The 24,017-nt window shown below is 35.4% G+C and overlaps 3 protein-coding genes across 4 annotated transcripts; 2 read left to right on the forward strand and 1 right to left on the reverse strand.

Moving 5' to 3' along the window:
- Positions 1-5,455: 5,455 nt before the first annotated feature.
- LOC105280852 (trafficking protein particle complex subunit 10) lies at positions 5,456-6,667 on the reverse strand. 2 transcript variants are annotated; one of them, XM_011341683.2, is made up of 4 exons: positions 6,517-6,618; positions 6,128-6,321; positions 5,756-5,951; positions 5,456-5,629 (listed from the first exon to the last, which is right to left on the reverse strand). In XM_011341683.2, the coding sequence occupies exons 1-4, from the start codon at positions 6,601-6,603 to the stop codon at positions 5,516-5,518; spliced, it is 591 nt and encodes a 196-aa protein (XP_011339985.1). In that variant the 5' UTR covers positions 6,604-6,618; the 3' UTR covers positions 5,456-5,515. The 2 variants fall into 2 exon arrangements, with proteins under 2 accessions (XP_011339985.1, XP_011339986.1); XM_011341684.2 differs by lacking the exon at positions 5,756-5,951 and having other exon boundaries at positions 5,529-5,629; positions 6,517-6,667.
- A 6,986-nt stretch (positions 6,668-13,653) lies between these two features.
- On the forward strand, positions 13,654-18,803 carry LOC105280854 (zinc finger protein 493). The gene is made up of 4 exons (XM_011341686.3): positions 13,654-13,860; positions 14,150-14,462; positions 14,532-15,179; positions 15,594-18,803. The coding sequence occupies exons 2-4, from the start codon at positions 14,196-14,198 to the stop codon at positions 17,376-17,378; spliced, it is 2,700 nt and encodes an 899-aa protein (XP_011339988.1). The 5' UTR covers positions 13,654-13,860; positions 14,150-14,195; the 3' UTR covers positions 17,379-18,803.
- A 197-nt stretch (positions 18,804-19,000) lies between these two features.
- LOC105280856 (ADP-dependent glucokinase) lies at positions 19,001-21,906 on the forward strand. Its single transcript, XM_011341689.3, has 5 exons — positions 19,001-19,332; positions 19,553-19,840; positions 19,970-20,106; positions 20,220-20,668; positions 20,757-21,906. The coding sequence occupies exons 1-5, from the start codon at positions 19,001-19,003 to the stop codon at positions 20,997-20,999; spliced, it is 1,449 nt and encodes a 482-aa protein (XP_011339991.1). The 3' UTR covers positions 21,000-21,906.
- Positions 21,907-24,017: the final 2,111 nt, after the last annotated feature.

Consider the following 24,017-nt stretch of genomic DNA (forward strand, 5'->3'; position numbering starts at 1 on the left):
AATCCACTAGAATTAATCCACTCAGATTTATGCGGTCCAATGTCGACTCAATCAATTGGAGGTGCGCGTTATTATCTAACATTCGTTGATGACTATTCGAGAAAATTATTTGTGTATTGTATAAAGTATAAAAGTCAGGTATTAGAGAAATTTATTACTTTTAAAGCGTTAGTAGAAAAACAAACGAATTATAAAATTAAGATATTGCGTACTGATAATGGAAAAGAATACATTAATCAAAAGTTTTCTATTTTCTTAGAGCAAAATGGCATTCGACACCAGACGTCGGTTCCGTACAATCCGTGTTGAGAAAACTAGTTTAAACTTCGCGCTAATTCTGCCCAATTATCTTGGGAAGATTCGGGCATCAAATATCGATAGACAAATAGCGGCACGACGAGACGCGTAGCGATGTATTCGACCCTTTTCTCACGCGACCGTTGTAGCAAGCGAACGTACTGAGCGAGCGAACAAATAAGTGGATCCACTGGCGGATAGTTACTGACGAATAGTTTACCGATATAGAATTAAGGCGGATTTGTGCACAGATCTGAAAAACGAAAAAGGCGACTGATATCTGGAAGTCACGGAATCAATCGGATGAGTAGAAATGTTTCTCTAATTTGATTTATGAGATTCTTTGCTTGAACAAAGCATTGGGTATTTTTGTATTTTCTTTTCTTGTGACTTTGAGGTTCACACGTATATTTTCTTGCTTATTTGTATGTGATTGATATATAATTATTTGAAACTGTTTGAATGTATTGTTACATATTTTTCGTAATTATATATATATACATTTTCTTTTGTTTATTGAAATACTGAACACTTTTATTTATACCTTATCTCGCACATTTGCAAAGGGAAATAATCAAATTTCAACAATCCGCAACAGAATGGCACCGCGGAGAGGGCAAATCGGACAACCACTGAACGGGCTAGAACCATGCTCATAGGAGCTAATTTACCCAAGGAATTCTGGGCCGAAGCCGTTTCAACAGCCGTATATTTGATTAATAGATCGCCATCAAGCGCATTAAATGAGAAAATTCCTGAAGAGTTATGGACAAAACGAAAATTCAGTATAAATCATCTTCGTGTATTTGGTTGTAAAGCCCTAACGTTGATACCGAAGGAGAAACGAGATAAATGGGACCCGAAAGCTGAGACCAAAATTTTCGTAGGCTATTCCGAAGATACAAAAGGATATAGATTGATGGATCGAAAAACAAGAAGAGTGACTATCGCAAGAGACGTTACATTTTTTGAGAATGAAGTTTTGAAGAAAAGGGTAGATGATGATGCATTCGAGAAACAAACAGTTACCCTATCGGAAGGAATCCAAGAAGAGGATAAAGACGATAAAGAGGCTAAAGTAACGGATGAAGAGGATCCGGAAGACGAAGAAACATTTTGCGAAGCTACGGAAGATAATTATATACAAGACGAAACCCCTGAGACACAGACGACAGACAGGCAACAAGTAGAGTCCTAAATAATCAGAGAAGCGCAATCGGCGTCTCACTTGCTGATTGGCTGACCGCCATGTTGAGCCCGTAATACATTCTGTTGGAAAACTAACTGCAATCGGTGTACTATAAGTGAGAAAAAAATATATTTATAATATATTTATGTTATTTTCTAAAAAAAAATATTTTAGATATTCCTAAAACATTTTTTAAACATATTTCTATTAAGAATAACCAAATGGACCAGATACATAAACTACGTTGTATACAAATAGACAGCTGCGGGTCCAACATGGCGACCATGGGAAGCATGGAGGGGGTAAGGATTGCGCTTCTCTTATTATTTAGGACTCTAGCAACAAGGTGCAACGCCTAGACGAAGTCAAAGAAAATGCAAACCCGTTCAGCGAGAAGGATATGTATCGTTTGCGACTATCAACACACCGATAACTGAACCGAGAAATATACAGGAAGATATGCAAGGACCCAATAACAAACAATGGATCGAAGCAATCAATAAGGAATATCGATCATTGTTGAAGAACGAAACGTGGACCGTGGTCGAGCGAAAAGAAGCACAAAAACTTCTACGTACGAAGTGGGCATTCAAGATCAAGTTAGGAGAAGATGGCACGACAAACTATAAAGCAAGACTAGTAATCCAAGGAAATACGCAGAAAAAGGGCGTAGCTATGAAGAAACCTACTCACCAGTGGCACACCATAGTACCATTCGATATTTGTTTGCTCTAGCAGCTCAACAAGGATTGAAAATATCACACTGGGATATAAAGACGGCATACTTAAACAGCAACTTGGATGAAGATATATACGTGGAACCACCAGAACCATTCAAAAGTAAGATTGGACCTGATAAAATATGGAAACTAAGAAAGGCAATGTACGGATTAAAACAAAGCGGAAGATGTTGGAACTCGTGTCTAGATGACGTGTTGAAGGAAGCAAAATTACAAAGACTTGAGGCAGAACCGTGCGTGTATGTATTACCTGATGAAAAAAATTTTCTTATTGTTGCGGTATATGTCGACGATATTTTGGTACTCTATAAAAATCAAAAGGACGAAAAGAAATTAAAAGAAAACTTAGAGAGGCATTTTACATTACGCGATCTCGGCGAGGCTAAGAATTTCCTGGGAATTGAAATCTAACGAAGTCAAAACAAAGAAAACATTGGCATACAACAATCCAAATATATTAGAAAAATCTTGGAAAAATTTGGAATGACAGAATGCAACGCAAATAAAATTCCTATGTGTCCGAATAGAAAACCCTCCACGGAAGCCACTTCTGGAGCGGATGAGTCGACGCTGAATTTAGAAAAGATACCCTATGCAGAAATCGTAAATAGTTTATTGTATTTAAGTCAGGTTAGTAGACCCGATATAGCATTTGCTGTTAATAAAATTGCGAGTTATAATGCGCAGCCAGAAAAGGAGCATTGGGTAATGGCAAAGAAAATCTTGAGATATTTAAAGGGAACAATCGATTTAAAACTAGTTTATAAAAAACAACCTTTAACAGGAATTTCAGGATATTGCGACGCCGATTGGGCAAATGATTGTACCGACCGAAAATCCATTAGCGGATATATTTTTATTATGGCAGGAGGTGCGATCACTTGGAGTAGCAGAAAACAGCGCACAGTGGCACTTTCTACAGCAGAAGCGGAATATGTCGCTTTATCAACCGCTTGTCAGGAAGCTATTTATTTGGCTGCGGGAACTAGACAGAGAGGTCAGATTCATCCAAGTAGGGAAAAGTATTATTATGTATTGTGATAATAACAGCGCGATAAGTATTGCGAAAAATCAGATAACCAAGCCCAAGACTAAACATATCGATATTAAATATCATTTTGCGAGGGAACAAATACAAAGTAAAGCAATTAATATTGTACATTTGAACTCACAAGAAATGACAGCAGATCTTTTTACAAAGGCCCTGCCTAGTCCGCGTTATATTGAATTAAGAAATAAATTAGGTTTAGAGTAAGCGAAAGTTTAAAGGATTATTTTTGTTTCGTAATAATGTTTTGAAAATGAAATGCAACAGATTACGTTTTAGGAGGGTGTGTTGGAATGGTAAAACTTATCTGTTCTCCATCTAGTGCGAGAATTATCAAGCTAATGACGTGACACATTGCGAACTCCTTATATATAATTATGTGTTTATGTTTGGAATAAAGATCGAGCTCTCGGCTAGTGTGCGAGGTCACTTCTGCCCCGATACTCTAACAGAGCAGTACGTTTAAACTAAAGCTACGCAGTCGAATTCATTTATTTTGTCCAACAATATTATATACAATTATATTACTTATATTATTTACAATTTTTATTTTTCCTCATTTGGTCTATACACGGAATAACACAAATACTTTGATTATAACAATTGTAAGTTAAATCATATTCAAATTTCCCGGTCTTTGGTCGATGGGGCGGAGCTTATATCGCGAAGATGTTGGATACACTCGTAGCATTGCTAATGAATGGAGAAAGTGGGGGGCTGGCAGTCCATAGTTCTATAGTCAAAGGGACACATACGCTCGTTTTCAGCCCGCTTCGCGGGAGGGTGGGGGGGAGGGGAGTAGCCCCTCCCCCCGCTGGCATCCGTGCCGTGTACCAGGGCACGTATTATGATACTGTTCGGAAACGATTCCGATCGGAATGATTCCGGTCTTCCCTACATTTTTCCCTAGAAAAAAGAGAGGGAAGAACAGGGAAGAAAGGGACAAATGTGGAATCATTCCGATCGGAATCGTTTCTGAACAATATCATAATACGTGCCCAGTACTATTTTCTTCTTCTTTTCTTTTGAAACTTTTGAAATCATTATTGCTTGAAGTGATATCTCATTTTAAAAGAGTGAGATTCCACTACACGAAATTTAGAGAGTAATTCATAAAATATAAAAATCTAGTTTTTTACAAAAATGTGACTTAACTCTATCTATTTTTGAGGCACTGATATATAGAATTGATAAATATTTTTCTGATGGTTTCTGAAACGTTTTTCCCTGAAAAAGAAACGTTTTTCTTAACGTTTTTTCGTTGGACATTTTTCTCCTAAATAAACGTTTCAAATGGTTATGAAACGTTACGTTAAAACGTTTATGAAACGACTTTGAAATCAATGTGTGCTGCTTGGGTTATTTTATATTAAAAAAGCATTTACTTAATATTAAAATAATATTTACTTAATATTAACATAATATTTATTTCCTAGCAAACACAGTCATATAACAGTGATATTGCCATAATATAACAAAATGTAATACGCAATATAACATGTTCGTTACATGTAATGTATATGTTAGTTGTAATTTCCCACTCATACGAAATTGCAGTAATATAACAGTAATATAACGTGTTACTAAAATGTTACTTAAATGTTATATAAATGGAATATAATTATTCTTTCTTCCTCTTTCTACAACTACTACTAGGTTTGTGTTTAATTTATTTTCCTAAACGTTATGCAGAAGTTAGGGTGCCTCCCCACACAGCGTAACTTGCGTAAGCGTAACCTGCGTATTCTAGTAACTTACTAAACGTTAGCATAAAAGTTACGCTATTCTGAAATTCGCCATACCAGTGGGGCGTACTTTTCCGAATTGTGCGCAATGCGTAACGTAACACAACCAATCGCTGTTTAGAATTTCTGTTGTATACTCTGAACAGAAATGATACATGGATTTGTGATTGGTTTTGTACTTTACGCGTTTCGAAAAGTACGCGTCGTGGGAATTCGGTACTGTGTCTACGAGTGTGCGTGAAGCGGAATGTATGTGATATGTCTTGTGCTTTCTTCAGGATACATAAAAAGTGATATCGGTAGACTATTCTAAAAGATATTCGTATTATATTATATTATTACTAATGCCAACGTTATAAAAAATTAATAATTTATTAGTTGAAGGTAGTAATAAAAATGTTGGAAACAAATATCTGCATCTCGTATTTTGTTAGAGTTTTTCTTTATTGATGAATAAATATATCTCATCATACTTTACTAATAAATGTACAGACCATTATTCTAAATTATCATTATTATTATTCAAGTAACTTCTAAGATCTAACAAGGACGCCTTACACTCGACCAAAAGAAATCTTAGATGATGATTTAGTTCAAATACTAATTCTTCCTGAAACACAAATATAATTTTACAATAGAAGGAATACGTTCAGAAAGATTAATCAATATTAGATAATTCGACAACAGTTTGGAATAAATATAACAGTTTGGAATAAATATTGCAAAAGGAAACTACCTGCAAGAGAAAATAATGGCAAAAATTCCAGTTAGGATTGTTTCGTCTTTCTCTCTGCTCGCGTATAATATCTTCAAAGAGCGAAAGAGTTCTATCATATGCAGTCAACATTAAATGACGAATGCGCGTAATTAAGCCTCTCCATGATTCAGCAGAACGCGATTCAGACTTGATCGGATTAATTACAGCAAAGCATCTAATAATAATAATAATAAGAAGAAGAAGAAGAAGAAGAATAAGGCATCTAAGACACAATTTTCAAATACAAAAATATTATATTTCTATAGATGTTATGCAATTTCTATTATTGTTTTGCCTACATGAGAAATATGATAATTATATTGATTATCAAACAAGTCTAAACATTTTTACCTATCAGCAGTCTTGGCAGCAAAATCACTTCGTATTTTGTCCAAAACAGTAGTTCTAGGTAATAGCTTATTGGCCTTTTTCACATCATATGTTTCTACTAGAATGATCATCCAGTCTTGGATGTGGTATAAATGTAATATTTTTAACCAGGCATCGATATCGTCTCCGACACTAGTTTTGTAGGTATTAATATCCTGCAACAATACAGAAATTTATTGCCGTTAAGTTATTAAAGACATATGTATATATATAGTTTAATACTTTTATATTGTCACATATACTTCTAATTTGATGTGTTTACACCAATAACTTTATTTCAGTGTAAATGTACAATATAAATATACAATCGTGGTGGTGCACTCGACTCGCGCAAGAACATGCGTCCGTACCTTACATTCGCCTTCTTTGCGTTGCCATTTCTTCAACCCAAAGATTGGAGAGAGTAGGAAACGATTCTTTAATCTAAAACGCCACATCAGCTATGTCATCTCTCATTGGAGATTTGACGGAAAGTTGCCGGAATTGTTTTCCCATGCTAACTGCCCATACAGCACAAAACCTTCCAGATATATTGCAACAATGTTACAACGTTGCAAGTTGCAATGTAATGTAACAGAGATGTTACAGAAACATTGAAATTGTAATATAACATTAACAATATTTCAAAAATATTGAAAAAAATAATGCTATCAATTAACGCTAAATGAACATGAAAAATGTAATTTTAGTGTATTAATTTATATAAGACGTACATATGGATTTACAAATTTATGTTTGCGATTCTCAGGAAGACAGATATTATTGTTTGAAAAGGAATTAATAAAACAATTTCTATTTTTGTTATTTTATCAAAATAAAAATAAGAAGATAAAATGAGAAATTAAATAAATAATGTTATTTTATATATATATATATATATATATATATATATATATATATGTAAAGAAAGTAATTAAACTTCAAACGCCGTTAGTTAAAAACTATTGCTCTAATTCGCGGCCTGTTTTCTACGTAGTGTACGAGTGTCATTATAATGTATTCTTTTTACAAGTTATGTATCATGTCTGTGTGCGCACACCGACACATAGATTGTGTACGTCGCGAGACTATCTTCACTTCATCTATCGATAGCCATGCCACGGTCCAGCATGCTACCAATGCAAGTGTCAATGTAGAGTTTCTGGCATTAGTGAATATGCCACATGCCACGAGCACGATAAGGTTGCGGGTAAGAGACGAACATAACCTTTTTTGTTCTGTAAGAAACTGATTGTATTATTACCAATCAATGTTGTGTGTCCGTAAAATCTTTCATCATAAATATTTATTTATAACATTAATTTCATTATAATATTGTTGTGCATGGATTACAGTTAGCTGTGCTGACACATATTTAATCCTTAATATTATTAATCTCTGACATCATCTTCATATATCGTTCTAGTAGATACCCATACAGCACAGAAGCTTGCACCAACATTGCAGCAACGTTGCAACGTTGCAAATTGCAATGCAACAGTACAAAGACATTGCAAAGATATATATCCGCAAAATACCAGCACACTTGTAGCAACATGACATTAATATTTCGGAAACATTGCACAATCAAAATTTGTAATTAATTAATATTAATAATTCATTTTATTAAAACATTGGAGTCTTCCTATCCTAACGAGATTCGTCCAAATCTATTCGACCAATGATGTGTGATAACCAGAATCTGAGCTCGGTAATATATATGTGCATGCGGTGTTTGTCTCTTTCGACTATCTAAAGAACATGGTGGTTGTACGACGCGAGCATCATTCTAAAAGAAAATAGTTACGTAAAAGAAAAAGGTAAGTACTTCTTTATAATATTATGTCTAATTATAGTACTTGTGTGCTGTTAATCTTGTATCTATTAATTATAATAGAGAATCACTCTATTTGCCTATCTCACGGTTTATATCACTATAACCTCAAAATTATGGAAATTCATTAGAAAACTGTATATTAATAGTTGTAATATTTTTAATAACTTTTTCTGTTATAGAAGCTGTTCGTGAAATACACAATCATGCCATTGATGCAGAAATTGCTGAATGCATTTCCAAGTGGCTTGTTCAAGCTCCGGTTAGGATTGAGAGATCAAAGTATGTCATTTTACATATAATTCTATACATACTTGCAGTATGTATATTTTTATGTAATTTTATGCTAATATATGAATTTTAATTCCTATTTTATTTTTACAGGCAACATACAAACAAAAACGAAGAAAATTCAATTATTTAATTAAAGGAAAAATATTTTAACATAATTAAAGGAAAAATAATATCTCAAGAAGAGGATTTTTAAGTTTTTTTTATAAAGAACAGTTATTTTTTTATAACAAAAATAGAGAAAATGTTTATTTCATTTTTTATTACTATTGTTATATTACATATAATTGTCTATTTGTGTTAATAAATAAAAATATTTAAAGTATATAATAATGAATAATTATAATTATTGCAAATTCATTACATTGCAATATTATTATGACGTTTCGTTGCAATGTTCCGAAAAGTGGACATTTTCACATTCCTGCAATCCTATAGCAATGCTGCAGAAATATTTCGCAGTGAATTTGCAATGTTGCTACGTTGCGGTGGAAGATTCCTGCAATATATATACAATCTTTTCGTGCTGTATAGGTAGGCATTATACATAAAGAAAACTGTATGATTATACATTAATATACTCACTAATTGCATAAACAAAACTTTAATATATCAGTCAATCGTTCATCGCATAAACAAAAGTTTGGTATGTATCATTCAGTTGTTAGTTGCATAAACAAACCTTTGGTATGTATCAGTCAGTCATTAAATTGCTTATAGAGTGCAATACTTTTAATTTCAAAAATAAAGAAACTGTATGTTATGCCGAAAATCAAAATAAATTACATTACAATCTTTTAGCAACTGATCATACATTAACAAAACGCCACAATACTCTGTATATGTTTTAACGTTACATAAATAAAAATCTAAAAATGTTAACACATTAGTATAACGTTATTAGTAACAAAGTACAGCAATAAAATATAAAGAAATATAAAAAGAAACGAATAAAAGAGAACAGATTATATAGAATATATACTATACGTATATATAACTTGACTACACACGACACACGTCACACACATACAAGCTGGAACCAATGTTTTCAGCCACGATAGTTCACGTTTAGAAAGAGACAACACGATCCCAGCACTCTATTTCCCTCTGACCGCTCGGTCTCGTGGAAGGGGTAGGGTAGTGCGCGTTCCAGTATGGTTATATTTCAATGAATTTAATTGGTAAACACCTAGTGAATTTATTCACTTTTCGCATTTTCACTCCGTGAAGAGATACCCCACACGGAACAAAAACCTTCAATGAACGTCCACTAGACGTCCATCATGGAGATTCGAAACCTTCATTAGACGTCTATATAACATCCAGTAAACATCTACTAGACATCCATAGTTCCGCATTTGAAACGTCCATACAACCTCCATTAGACGTATCCATAGATGTTTCGTGGATGTAATATAGAGCAATAGTAGATATTTAAAGGAGCTTTGATGGATGAAAGATAGACGTTAACTGGATGTTTTGTTTGTTTCTTTAAAAATTTAACTTTACTTACAAATATTAAGAAATTGATTAATTATTCATACTTGTTGTACATATTTTATTTACTCATTTTATGTGTATTTTATGAAAAAGTTTCAAAAGAAAAGAAGAAGAAAAGAGTACTGGATCGGTTTTCCGGATGGTTATTTATAAGGTGATAACGCAAATGTTTCTTGCGAGAACGTCACGCCTGGCCTGGCCATCTATCGGTCGCTTGGTGAATCAGAAGCGGGAATCACACACACTTGTGTTGATTTTTGTCTCTTGTTCCATAATCGAGTACATTGAAACGTATGATGTAAAAATAATTAATACTCGCAAATTAAGTAGAAATTACTATTTTTTCTATATTAATTATATAATTTCGAATCAATTTAATAAAACACATTTTTCGTTTCCGTGGAAACGTGAAAAATACGTTTTTAAAATTTAGGTCTAAAAACGGTTTCTATTTAAACCGTTTCTTAAATGGTACTTTATGTTTCTTAGGGAACATCGTGATAGTGTTGATCAATTTTGAAATGAAACTTTCTTAAACTGATTAAAACATAGTTATAAATCAGTCTGACATGGTTGAAAGTTCTGCAAAATGGAAGGGGTTTCAGAATTCTGATTCAAGGTCCCGAGGCAAGGGAGCCTGCTGTCCAAAAATGACAAGAGTTTTAAAGAAATTTTTTAGTCGTTACAATTAATGTGGACATTTGTGAGAAGACAGTGATCAAAACAAAGTATTTTTGGCAATGTGCACAGCGGAAATCAGACATCGCTGTGCACCCGTCATCGTAACACTGGCAAGGGCTCTCCGATCTGGAGAGATCGAAGCAGTATTGCACTAGGGTTTTCTCATATCAACAATCGGCGACTCGGTGACTCGTGACTGTGATGTCCACATTAATTGTAACGAATAAAAAGTTTCTTTAAAACTCTTGTCATTTTTGGACAGCAGGCTCCCTTGCCTCGGCATCTTGAATCAGAATCCTGAAACCCCCTTCCATTTTGCAGAACTTTCAGCCATGTCAGATTGATTTATAACCATGTTTTAATCAGTCTAAGAAAGTTTCATTTCAAAATCGATCAACACTATCACAATGTTCCCTTGTTAGACATTAGATACGTCTAAGAAACATATATTAGGCTAATATGTACTGCCTGGGTTACAAACACATAAATATGAGTAAATCAAATATGTCCAATAAGTTATGAACAATTATTGGACATATTTTATTTACTCATATTTATGTGTTTGTAAGTGATCGGTTGGAATATGAGAAATATGTTTCTTGTATTTAAAACCAATCATTTATACACATAAAATGAGTAAATAAAATATGTGCAACAAGTATGAATAATTAATCAATTTCTTAATATTTGTAAGTAAAGTTAAATTTCTAAAGAAGCTACAAAACATCCAGTTAACGTTATTACAAATTTTAAATAATTTAGAAAATTTTACTATTAATTTTTTTTGGGTATATTTACAAATCCATTATATATCTATAATAGATGTATATTAGACGTCCATGATGGATGTGTAGTGGATATCCACTATGAAGGGAATATGGATCTCTATTAGAGATCCACCTAACATCCATCGTGGAGATAGATGTCGCATGGAGCGGTGGAGGTTATATCGACGTCTAATGGACGTCATGTTCCGTGTGGGTACATACTTTCATTGAATATACAAAGTAACACTCTTTCACTTTCAAGGGGAGGTCGCGAACTGGGGCACACGGAATTAAATAATTTTTTTATATTGAATAAAATGTATGTCTGTACATATGTATGTACGTATGCTGTACGTAAATATGTACGTACAGCATACGTACAGACATACGTTTTACTCTTGGCCCTGATTTCACGCAAATCGTATGCATTAAAAGTTTTGCAGAAACGTATCTTTTTTTACTACGCGCGAAAACTTTCTTTTAAAAGCGTCCTTAATAATCTTTAATTCTATCCCGAGTCGGGGTCATTCATATTTTGTACGTACAAACCCATACAGCACGAAAACATTTCAGAAATATTTCAGAAGTATTTCATCTGACAGATGAAAGCATCTCATAAACATTGCAAAATGTTTCTGCAACAGTTATGAGACAACTCCGGAATAGCAAAATGTCCGCGACACTTGCATTCGAAACCTTATAGAAAGGTTGCTGAAAGGTATAGATCAATCTGCAACCTTTCTGAAATATTGCCGAAAGATTATTAAAATAGCTGAAATCTTTTTGATATATTACTAAAGGTTAATTGAAATAATTTTGAAACTTTCCTATGATGTTGCACACAAATTACAAAGCTCTTATTAAAATAAATTGAAAATACTTCAGAAATTATATTTAAATTTATTATACGAGTATTCAGAAGATTGCAAATACTAAAAAGTTATAATAAAAATTATATATAAAATGTATTTATTATTTTTATTATACGTTTTTATTTAATATTTGCAATCTAATTAATATAATAAATATGATTTCTGAAATATGCTTAATGAAAAAAATACATAATATATATAAGATGTATATAAATATGCATATATATCTATATATATAAGATATATAGATATACACATACATAGCTAAACCAAGTATTCACCAAGTTTCCCTTTAAAAAGCGTGAATTGTTGGCACATTGACAAAGAACCATTCTTATATTATATATTTTCCTTTTTTTTCCTCCAAATAGTTGATTAAAAGGAAAGAATTATATAGATATATAATTCTGTTCAACCAACATTTATATTTGAAAGAAAAAAAGGATACGTGAAGATAATGCATTTTTTTGTCAACTGGTTAGCTTCACTAAAGATCAAATACTTGGTCTAGGTATATATATATATATATATATATATATATATATATATATATAATTTTACTTTTTACAATATTCACATTTTTTCAAATTTATTGCATGTGGTAAGTTTTAGAAACATTTCTGTTGCAACATTTCATGTGATATATTGCGGAATCCTTTCAGAAATGTTGTATATGAAATGCGAAATCTTGAAATAATTTTAAAACCTTCCTGAAAGCTTTCTGTATTAATCGGTGTTGTATGGGAAGTGCATAAAGTATTGTATTGTAGAAAATATAAAGCATATGCTGGTGCGGGGGCCAGAGGCGCGTATCGCGGCACTGATGCCGACACGGTCCCGTATTCCACATTTATCATTGCCGTAGCCGTATCGTCCGTCGCGTTGCTGCCACAATTTGCTTTTTTCCTTCTGGATATGTGGCAACGCCGGTCCCAGCGCCCGAATACGTGCCCGTCGAGGGGACATATCGAGTAGCGCCATCTCTCGCAATATCGAGCAACTAATCTTGTGCTCTTGGATATGATTTGACTGATGTATATGTACAGAAAGTTTATTTCACATATTACGTTTTTATTACACTTCAGAATTCACTTTTACAAGCTTCCTTACATTCTTTCATTCTGTCCCTTTGTCAATGACTCTTCATTTTGTACGTACAAACTGCACAACTTTTATATTAAGCACATTATTGTACGAGGTTAGATCACAAGCCGGTAATAAAAATGTACTGTTTAAATTTGTTTCGTTTTTAACATAAAATTAGAGTCATTGACAAACATTTTTATCTGTACTGTAATTGTGGAGAAGGATTTGTTGTTTTGTGCAACCAAAAAAGAGTTATTTATGTAATAAAATTCTTTAATTCCGTCAGTAATGTGCAGTTGGCAACACTATTTCTCTAGCCGCTCCAGGATCGCCTTAACGTTGCCGTGTAATGGCACTCATTGGCTGTCGCTAGTTAACGATACCGAAAACTGTCGATACGAGGTACAGAATCGCCCTACTGGACCAGACTCTGTATCCTAGGGACACTAATCGCGTCGTGTGCAGTGACCATTACTTGAAATACCTTGCAATCCCATCAGTTATTTCTGCAATCTATGCTGCCACAAATGTTGAGAAATTGACATGTCCGCGTTTTGGATACACAATCGAATTTAGATGCCGTAAGTGATCCACTTATCAAAATAAAGTCGGAAAACGTGTGAAAAGATGTGAGACATTTGTAAGTGGATTGTGTAATTTTTTAAATAAACATTAGGAATTGATGTAAGTTTCGTAACGTTATAGATTAATAATTTGATTTTCTATTGACAATTCCATTATACCGGCTTGATTTTTCTCGCTAAAATGCAGGCTTACGCTAGAAATTTATCAACGTAAAGATGATACACATAGGAGCATGCATTTTAAAATTAATCTTGCTGTGTCAATTGTCATCATTCTTATTGGAACACGAATTAACAAAATGAATTTTATTAATGCTCCTTTTTGCTTTAAAAATGTTAATATGTTGAATTTGGAGAACTGTATAATAAAACTATTAAATGGATTGCAGAAGATAATGGAATAAATGGAGAAAGATAACATCGGATACAGAGCATATGACAAAAATAAGAATGAACAAAGAAATGCCACTGAGTGTAGAATGGATACCACAAAACACATACACCCATAATTCTTTAGATCATTTGCTACCGGGAGACCGAAATCAGAACAATTTTGTATTCATAAAGCAGGAAACAGATTTCTTTGAGAACGCATTAAATTCACAACTTGTACCAAAGACAGTCATGTGTTTACAAGTGCCATCTAAAGAAAAAGACAAGGAAATTAAGCAACAGAACAGTTGCTCAGATATGCCAGTAACAGTAAGTATTAAAAATTATTTAAAAACGTATTTAAAATTATGTTTCTACATTGATCTACATTGATTTCAGCCATGTCAAGCAGATTCTTCAAGTCAATCGCCCAAAAAATTGACTGATGTGTCCAAGAGATCGTACAGCAGAGCCTGCATTGATGTGATAGAGATGTTAGTGGAATCGGTATCCGACTACAAGTATCTTTTCATTTACGAAGATCAACTCTCCAAGTTTACTGTGCTAAAAGCTCTCCGTAGCAATACAGCCAAAGAAGTCGCAGCAAAACTGTTAGATGTATTGGCGATTATAGGAGCACCGCAAGTGCTCCAGAGCAGGAATGGACGTATGTTTGCTGAGCAAGTTGTGCGTGAGCTACGTTCGCTGTGGAATGATTTCTTGATATTTCACGGAGATGCATCCAAGTGTGAAGTTAGCTGCAGAGATTTTAAGAGCTCGCTTGAATCCTGGATGAGAAAAAATCCGACTAAGAGTTGGCACGAGGGACTGAACTCTCTGCAAATTCTTCACAACTCGACTTACCGTTGCCAGAACGGCAAATTTCCGTGCGACGTATTATTCAGACGAGATGTGCGCGAGAGCTTTCAGAGTGCGGAGAAAGACGCGGCGGGTCTATGGACGGAGGAAGAGTGGCTCGAATATTTATCAAGTAAAAAAGATACGGTAACGGCGAATAACATGCAGAGCACGTCGGATAATGTTAAAGTAATAATGTTGCTCTCAATTTATATTATCAGCAGGGTTGGGTAGTAACTAGTTAAATAGTTAAAAAGTTATTAACTTAATTTAGTTAATTTTGAACATGTTAACTTTTAATTTAAACTAGTTATTTCTAAATGCATTAACATTAACTTTTTTTTATAAAAGTTAAAATAATTCATCGATATTAAAGTCGTGTGAAAATTTTTTGGTCGCAATGCGTCAAAAAAATCTATGTTAATTAACTTTTAACTTTGATAAGTTAATTTAAGTTTTTAACTTTAATCGAGTTAATTTTTGTTTAAACTTAGTTAATTTCTGAGTCATTACCTTTAAACTTAACTTGAAGTTACCCAACCCTGATTATCAGTAGTGACATTATTAAATATCTGATCGATTACCCCTTGTTGAATGTTTCAGTATTCCGAGGAAAACAAACGTGCACAAGACAATACACAAAGCCAGAACGCATCATCTAGGGAGGACAATATAAATGGCTTTAGTTTCGTCAATGTACAGAACGAAATTCTCACGAGCAATACGCGCGCAATTGATTCATCGTGTACAGACAACGTGGACAGAAAGGAATTTCAATCGAAAATTGCCGAGGATGCTCAATCTCTAAAGTGCAAGTACTGCCAGAAGCGATACATCAAACTGGGACACTTGAAGAACCACATGAGAGTCCACAAGGCAGAACGGGTTCTGCGATGTAAATTGTGCAATAAAACGTTCAGCGTTGTTAGATTGTACGCGAAGCACATGAAGCAGTCGCACGGGCAGGATAAATTGCCCGACAAGGAGGAGAAAACGTCGATCAATACCAGAAATACCAGGAGCGACACCGATTCGATGACAACAGTACCTAAGTCTGAGAAGGAGAAGTCCGAGAAGGAAGCGACGCATCGAGTATCCGACATTGAGACCGCGAACGAAGATCGCAACGCGTCATTAGATGTAAAGGATTCGTGTAGCAAGGCCAGCAAAACCTCGAGTCAGACCGGCAGGCGGAAGTCGTCCGCGGAGAGTCACGTTCCGAAGATGCAGTCCGCGTTGCAGTGCATGTATTGCAAGCAGAAGTTCAGTTTCCCCAGCGTGCTGGAGAGGCACATGCGTTCTCACACGAACGAGCGGCCGTACGTGTGCGAGGTGTGCAACAAAAGCTTCAAACAGCTGGGCCATCTCAGCCAGCACTCGCTCACGCATCACGATTACCGCTCGTTCCAGTGCACGGTGTGCGCCGTGAAGTTCGATTCGCTGGACTCGCTGAAGCAGCACACCTCGCACTCGCATAGGGGTGATGCCGCGACCACGACGGCGGCGACGACGGCGAAGATCCGCGACGTTTACCGCCTGTTCGAGTGCGACAATTGCAAGAAGGTGTTCACGACGAAGAGCGTGCTGGAGCGCCACATATTCACGCACACGCAGGAGCGTCAATTCGACTGTAAGGTGTGCGGCAAGCGTTTCAAGCAGGCCGGCCACGTGAAGTCGCACATGCTGGTACACACGGGCGAGCGTCGCTTCCAGTGCACCGTGTGCTCGAAGCGCTTCAGCCTCTCGAACTCGCTGAAAAAGCACATGTACGTGCACAACGGCGAGAAGCCGTACCAGTGCGACGTGTGCGGCGCACGTTTCCTGGAGAAGCGTAATCTCAATGGCCACCTGCTGACGCACACCAACGAGCGCCCGTACTGCTGCAAGATCTGCGGTAAGCGGTACACCCTGGCGGACACCCTGCGCCGTCACGTGAGCGCCGCGCATGAGGACGGACGCACCTACCAGTGCGAGATTTGTGCTAAAATGTTCAAACAGCTGGCACATTTATCGGTGCACAAGAAGGTGCACAACGACGAGCGACCGTTCCAGTGTCACTTGTGCGAGAAGAACTTCAAGCACAAGAATGTCCTGAAATCGCACCTGGCAATTCACGCAAATGTGCGACCGTTCGAGTGCGACGTGTGCAAGGCCACGTTCGTCAGGAAAACGAATTTGCAGACGCACATCTCGTCCGCACACATGAACGAGCGCCCGTACGTCTGCACCATTTGCGGTAAGCGATTTAAGCAGATCAGCCATCTGAACGGCCACGTGGTCGTGCACAGTAATCTCATGCCCTATAAGTGCGATTATTGCGATCGCCGGTGCAACCGTCTGGATAACCTGAAGAAACATATGCGCCTCCATACGAAGAACAAAGAGTGAGAAAAACATGGATTAATGACTTTTCTGATTAAGAACTTTTCAATTAAGAAAATTGCTGAAAAGTTATAATTTTTTGATTAACACGAATTGAGATTTTCGTATCAAACCTTCGTTTACACAGAATTGAATTCATATCTTTTAGATGAGTGCTGTTTATACATAAGTGTTAATATCGAATATGAGATTTGAGGTAATTATTTAAGTTTCATCGAATTATTGGCTGCATCGAAATTTTTGAGAGAATATACAGAATCTTATAATTGTTTATTAAATTATTCAAGTAGTAAAAGAATTTTGATGCGCATGGAGAGCACTGTACATAATAATATTCTTTTTTTATCCGACGTTATTGCTTCCACGTTGCTTCACAGATCATGAAAGGTCGCTTGTATATATAACTTATATTTTAACATCATTAATTACGTTTAATAATTAGTAATTACTGTCGTAATTTTCTATATACACATGGTATATATTTTAATTATAGTAACGTTCCCCGAACATCTTTTTTATATGTATTGTATATATTATGCGAGAGATATGTGTAAAATTGTATAATATATTTAAGTATAATTAAGTACTATACATGTGAAATCGTATAATACTTCTGTACTAAATTTTAATATTAACTGATATTATGGCGATATTAAAAATATCTATTTTACTTTCATCGGTTGGTGATATACATTATATAAGCTATGATTTTTATATTTATATACACTATAAAATATATTGAAATACACAAGACGTATGTGGAAATATATATTCCATATAAAAGAATTTTTACGATGTATAAGAAAATTGTCTTTCATATAGTACATATTTAAAACTGACAATTATCCAATAGTAAATGATTAGACAATACAACAGGTTATTTTTTAAAAATAATTTGTAAGAAACTCTTAGTGTTCTATCATCCTGTATTTGCAAAGAGAGAAACTTTTAAATCAGAAACAATATTTTATCACAATTATTCATTGTGCAATTAATTATTTTAATCAAAGTTTTTAATGAATTTCTATACAACATTGTTATGACATTTTGTATATAATATATATAAAGTTATAATCGGAAAAATTAATTCCAAAATTGAAGAATTAAAAACTTTTATTGTACACTTCAGTTCTATTCATTCTTCACTATCAATTTTAAGCATGAATTTGAATATTTACATTTAATAGGTATGTTGTTTTTTTTTAATTTAAATTTCTAAGTAAATTTATCACAAAATTGAAAAGTTGAATCTGACTTATTATTAGTTCACAAAATTTGTATCTGAAGCATTAAACTTACATTCACATTAAATTTACATTTAATAGGTATATTGTTTTTTAATTCATAATTTGTATCTGAATTGAACTTTTGAACATTAAATTATGTAGTATCAAATTATTGAATAAAAAGTATAGTGTATAATATACATTATATAACGAATATGAATTACATCCCTTATCTTTATTGTCTTCCGATCACGTAATCAACATTGTTTGAATTCTACTTCTCTTGGCCATTATCAGGTAAAAATATCGAAGTGCATATGCGCAGTTATCAGCACGCGAGAAATAGTGGACGACCATCCAAACAGCTGCGCGTGTAACGTTTCTTGACACTCCGTTCGCAATATGGAGTACAGAAGAGGGTTAGGGTACGGGACGTGCTTCACCATACTGATCGTGTTGGCTGCGATTTATTACCGTAACACTGAGAATATTCTGCACCAACGACTGTTGACTCTGCTGCATGGTCTCGAGAGGCTTGAGAATAAACACGTCATCACCAGCAGGCCGAAAGTCGCTGTAGGTTATGGCGTGTGCACTGACGTCTTCATCGATGCGAAATACCTACTGAAATACTCGGACGAGATCGATCGACCTGAGCACTTTGACGAGATCAACACTGAGCTCGAGTTGCTAAAAAGCTTTGCCTATTATTTTCGCCATGGAGCTGCGGCCGAGTAAGCTGTTCTCGTCAATTCTGATATTTTAACAATTTTTTAGAGCTGTTCTCAGAATGCATGTACAGCACGTGTTAATCAATAGTGATTTAGTACACTAATCATAAAAAATATTTATATTATATATTAAAATATTCAAATATATTTGAATGTAAATAGTATAATAATTATACATAATGTAATCACATTATTCAAAGGTCATGAAAACATTTATTTGCAGACGCTACATGCGAAACAGAACTCTGTTCGACGAGCTGGTGGCAAAGGCGCGTTCGTTTCCTTCATCTTACTCGACGATCGGAGGAAACGCGGCAGTTATGGCAATGCGATTCGCGCGAGAGGGATGTGACGTGACCCTCGCAGCCAAGCTGACCAAATCCTTATATCAAATGATCCCGCAAGTAATAAACGTCGTAGGTGGAGAGGTGAAGCGCGATGACATCCATCTAATTATGGAGTACAAGCACAGAGAGGTGTGGGGCCCTTACTCCAGTGCGAGAGCAAACAGGTATGGATTAAATATCTTTTTATATTATGCTTATTTCTATGTATTTGAATGTTAGATGTGTAGCCAAATAAATTGTGATTTAATATAAGAATACATTTTCATGTATACGATCTTACTTATGCCCTTTAGGTACATAGTTCATAACGATGTGAATAATCCAATGATCAGCTCATTCAATGCCTTCGACAAAGTCCTAGAGACCTACGACCCTGACTTGCTTGTGGTCAGTGGCCTCCAGATGATGGATAATTATCCATTCCGGGAAGGTACCTTTCCTACATGTTTATGATCCTACAAAATTAAATCAAATTATTTACTTGATCAGTATTTGATTTATTTGATTATTAGATTCTTAGATTAAAATTGCGTGCTTTTACAGACAAGCGCAAAACTCTGCTGATGAACGTGAAGAAACAAATGGTGGAACGGTCGAGTTCCACCAGAATTCACTTCGAGATGGCCTCGTTTGCGGAGGACAAGCTGCTGTTTGAGCTGTGCGACCTCGTGGTTCCTTTCGCCGATAGTCTGGGAATGAACGAGCAGGAAATAGCGAATCTGTACAATGCCATGTATTACGGTAACATTTCACTGGTGGCCAATTCGACTCCACGAGTCGCGACGGTGCTGGATCAGATGAGGACACTGTTCAAGCTTATACGCTTGAGGGGCAAGTCTATCGCGGACTCTAGGGAGCTCACGAGGATCCACGTGCACACGCTGGCGTACCAAGCCATATTTACCGTCAAGAATTCCGTGTGGAAGAACACGATGGCTGCTGCGGCTAAAGCGTCGCTGACCGCACATAGACACGTATGTGCCTCGAGCAACGTGAGTATCGTTCGAATGTTGAACATGCGAAAGTGAAACAATGTATGTACATGTACATTATATGTATATTAAATTCCATTTCATACAGGTTGATGTGAAGAAAGCGACACTGATCATGGATGACAGTTTCTCGACGTCCATCGTTGACGGTACACGAATAGCTTTAAACATTGACAAGCCGGTGTCCTGCTGGGACGAGAAACTGAAAGTAGAGCAGGAGGACGTATCTGTTCAGGTATGCGTCGCGCCTGTGTTGGTTTGCACGCAAGCTAGTCAGACGGCGGGTGGTGGAGACAATATTTCCAGCGCAGGCCTAGTACTTCAGATCTGAAGTCCAGATTCATCGACACAACGGGATCATCTTGCTCTGTACCGTCGCATTTGTTATTGCAAGTCATATTTCTCTTTCTCATTGTGCAAATGTGGCAATTCTAAAGTAGGTATTCGCTTACACCTTCAGCACGCAAAGATCATCGACGAACGATCGGCGCTCATTCCACACTAACTTTTACATTCCATTAAATATTGTAAAAAACATAGGAGTTATATATGTACGCGAGGAATACGTTATGCATTGCTAAGCATTCTTAATTCTTTTATGCACTCGTGTGTGCGTTTTATCGAATCGAGACACTCTGCCTATGACGATTATCAATAGTAATTCGGTACTAATATCAACGCTTGCGACCATTACTTCGCATTTATAGGTCACTTTTAATCGCGAAAAGTTTATTCCAGTTATTGTATCGAGGATACAATACTGTACTGTTCAATACTGTACTATATAGGCTAATCGTTATTTTATGATAGACTAAATGTTCTCGTATAATGAACAAGACGCCCTCGAAAATCGTTAAAATTTTCCGAGTACTAAAAACTCAAGTAAAAATATTTAATATTTAATGATCGAATAGAACCATGGACGTGCCATGTGACCTACATTTCAATAGCGATAGTTCTAACAATTTTAGTAACGCAGATTTCTAGATACGACACATTGACTTTGAAACCCGGAGACAACATGTGATATTATCTTAAGGAACTGAACATTTCCTCAGAACGTAAGACTAAAGTAAAGACTAAAGAAAGAAAGACTACGGAATAACGAGACAGCGATTCTTTATAAATAGAAAATACATAATTAATTTTGAAAAATTAATTATGTACTCTCGCAACGTACGAGTTTACATTCCAACTTTCCAACGTTCAAATTTCCACGATTAAATGTGAAGCAATATTTCTTTTAGTTGTTTTTTGTTTGTAAGTTTAATATTGTGTGTGTGTGTATATATATATATATATATATATATATATATATACAGGGTGGTCCACTTAAATCGATCATCTTAGATATTTCACTTGTTTTTGATGATACGAAAAAATGTCTAAGGAAAAAGTTGCACCGTTCGAAGGGGCTATCATGATGACAGAACAACAATTTTTTCAAGGCTATTTTTTTCGGAGATTCAAAGGTCAAGATAATTTTTTTAAATGGAACTACATATTTTTGTTTGCGCAATTTTATAGCCAACATCGAGAGGAGTTCAGCGACCTATGACAACATGACCTTTAAATGATCTTGAACGCGGGAAACAGAAAAATCAAACTTTATGCTCTTCAACACAAAAATTTATTTAAGGAGGTGTTCAAAATGATGTCCTCCGACTTTAATACATTTTCTAATACGATGCACAAATAATACTCTTACCCTTTCTATCATTTCTGAATTTATACTAGCACATGCATTCAAAATGCGCTCTCTCATGTTCTCTTGTGTAGTTGGTACATCATTGTAAACAGTGTTCTTTAACATTCCCCGCAAAAAAGTCTAAAGGATTCAAATCAGGAGAACGTGCTGGCCAACTGATATGTCCTCCTCTTCCTATCCAGCGTTCCGGAAACATTTCGTGTAAAACTGTGCGTGCAACACGTGCGTTATGAGCCGGACAACCACCATGCTGATACCACATTTGTAAACGAGTTTCTAACGGCACCTCTTCCAATAAGTTTGGTAATTGTTGGGACAAAAAATCAGCATATTTTTGACCATTTAATGTACCATCAATAAAAAAGGGCCAATGATTCGATTGTGTAAAACACCACACAATACATTAAGACTCCATGGACGTTGACGTTCTACTTGTCGAAGCCACCTTGGATTTTCAACGGCCCAATAGTGCATATTTCTTCTATTTACTTGTCCATGGTTAGTGAAAGTTGATTCATCGGTAAACAATATTCTGTTGAAGAAGAATTCATTGACTTCCAACTGTTGTAGCGCCCATTGACAAAATTCTATTCGATTAATAAAATCATTTCCATGAAGTTCTTGATGCAATGCAATGTGATATGGATGAAATGAGTGGCATTTAGGAATGCGTAAAACACTTGTCTTGGAAATACCAGTATTTCTTTGTATTTGTCGAGAACTGATATGTGGATTATTTGCCACTGCAGCCAAAACAGTAACTTCTGCTGGTTCATTAGTTTGCAAACGAGGTCGCATTTTCTTACGTGAACAAACTCTTCCAGTTTCACGAAATGTTTTAATAAGACGGTCAAAAGCAGCGCGAGACGGTAAACACTTTTCAGGGTATCTTTGGCCGTACATTCTCTGCGCCTCTGTAGAGCTTCTTCCGCTTTCACCGTAAATAAGAAGCATTTCTATTCTTTCCTCTTTCGTATAATCAGTCATATTTAAACTCTGATATCGAGAAGCTCAGGAAATGAACTGAACTGCGAAAGCATTTCACGATCATAAATATTTACATACACATACACACACGCACACAATCATGTATGGAATTATTTCAATCTTACATTCCATTGAATTCCAGAACATGAGAGTGTTTACCGATGAATCAATGTTCACTAACTATGGACAAGTAAATAGAAGAAATATGAACTATTGGACCATCGAAAATTTAAGGTGGCTTCGATAAGTAGAACGTCCATGGAGCCTTAGAAAATGTATTGAAGTCGGAGGACATAATTTCGAACACCTTCTTAAATAAATTTTTGTGTTGAAGAGCATAAAGTTTGATTTTTCTGTTTCCCGCGTTCAAGATCATTTAAAGGTCATGTTGTCATAGGTCGCTGAACTCCTCTCGATGTTGGCTATAAAATTGCTCAAACAAAAATATGCAGTTCCATTTAAAAAACTTATCTTGACCTTTGAATTTCTGAAAAAAATAGCCTTGAAAAAATTGTTGTTCTGTCATCATGACAGCCCCTTCGAACGGTGCAACTTTTTCCTTAGACATTTTTTCGTATCATCAAAAACAAGTGAAATATCTAAGATGATCGATTTAAGTGGACCACCCTGTATATATATATATATATATATATA

The sequence above is a fragment of the Ooceraea biroi genome, chromosome 6 (genome assembly GCF_003672135.1).
Source record: "Ooceraea biroi isolate clonal line C1 chromosome 6, Obir_v5.4, whole genome shotgun sequence".
In the NCBI taxonomy this organism is placed as follows: Eukaryota; Metazoa; Arthropoda; class Insecta; order Hymenoptera; family Formicidae; genus Ooceraea; species Ooceraea biroi.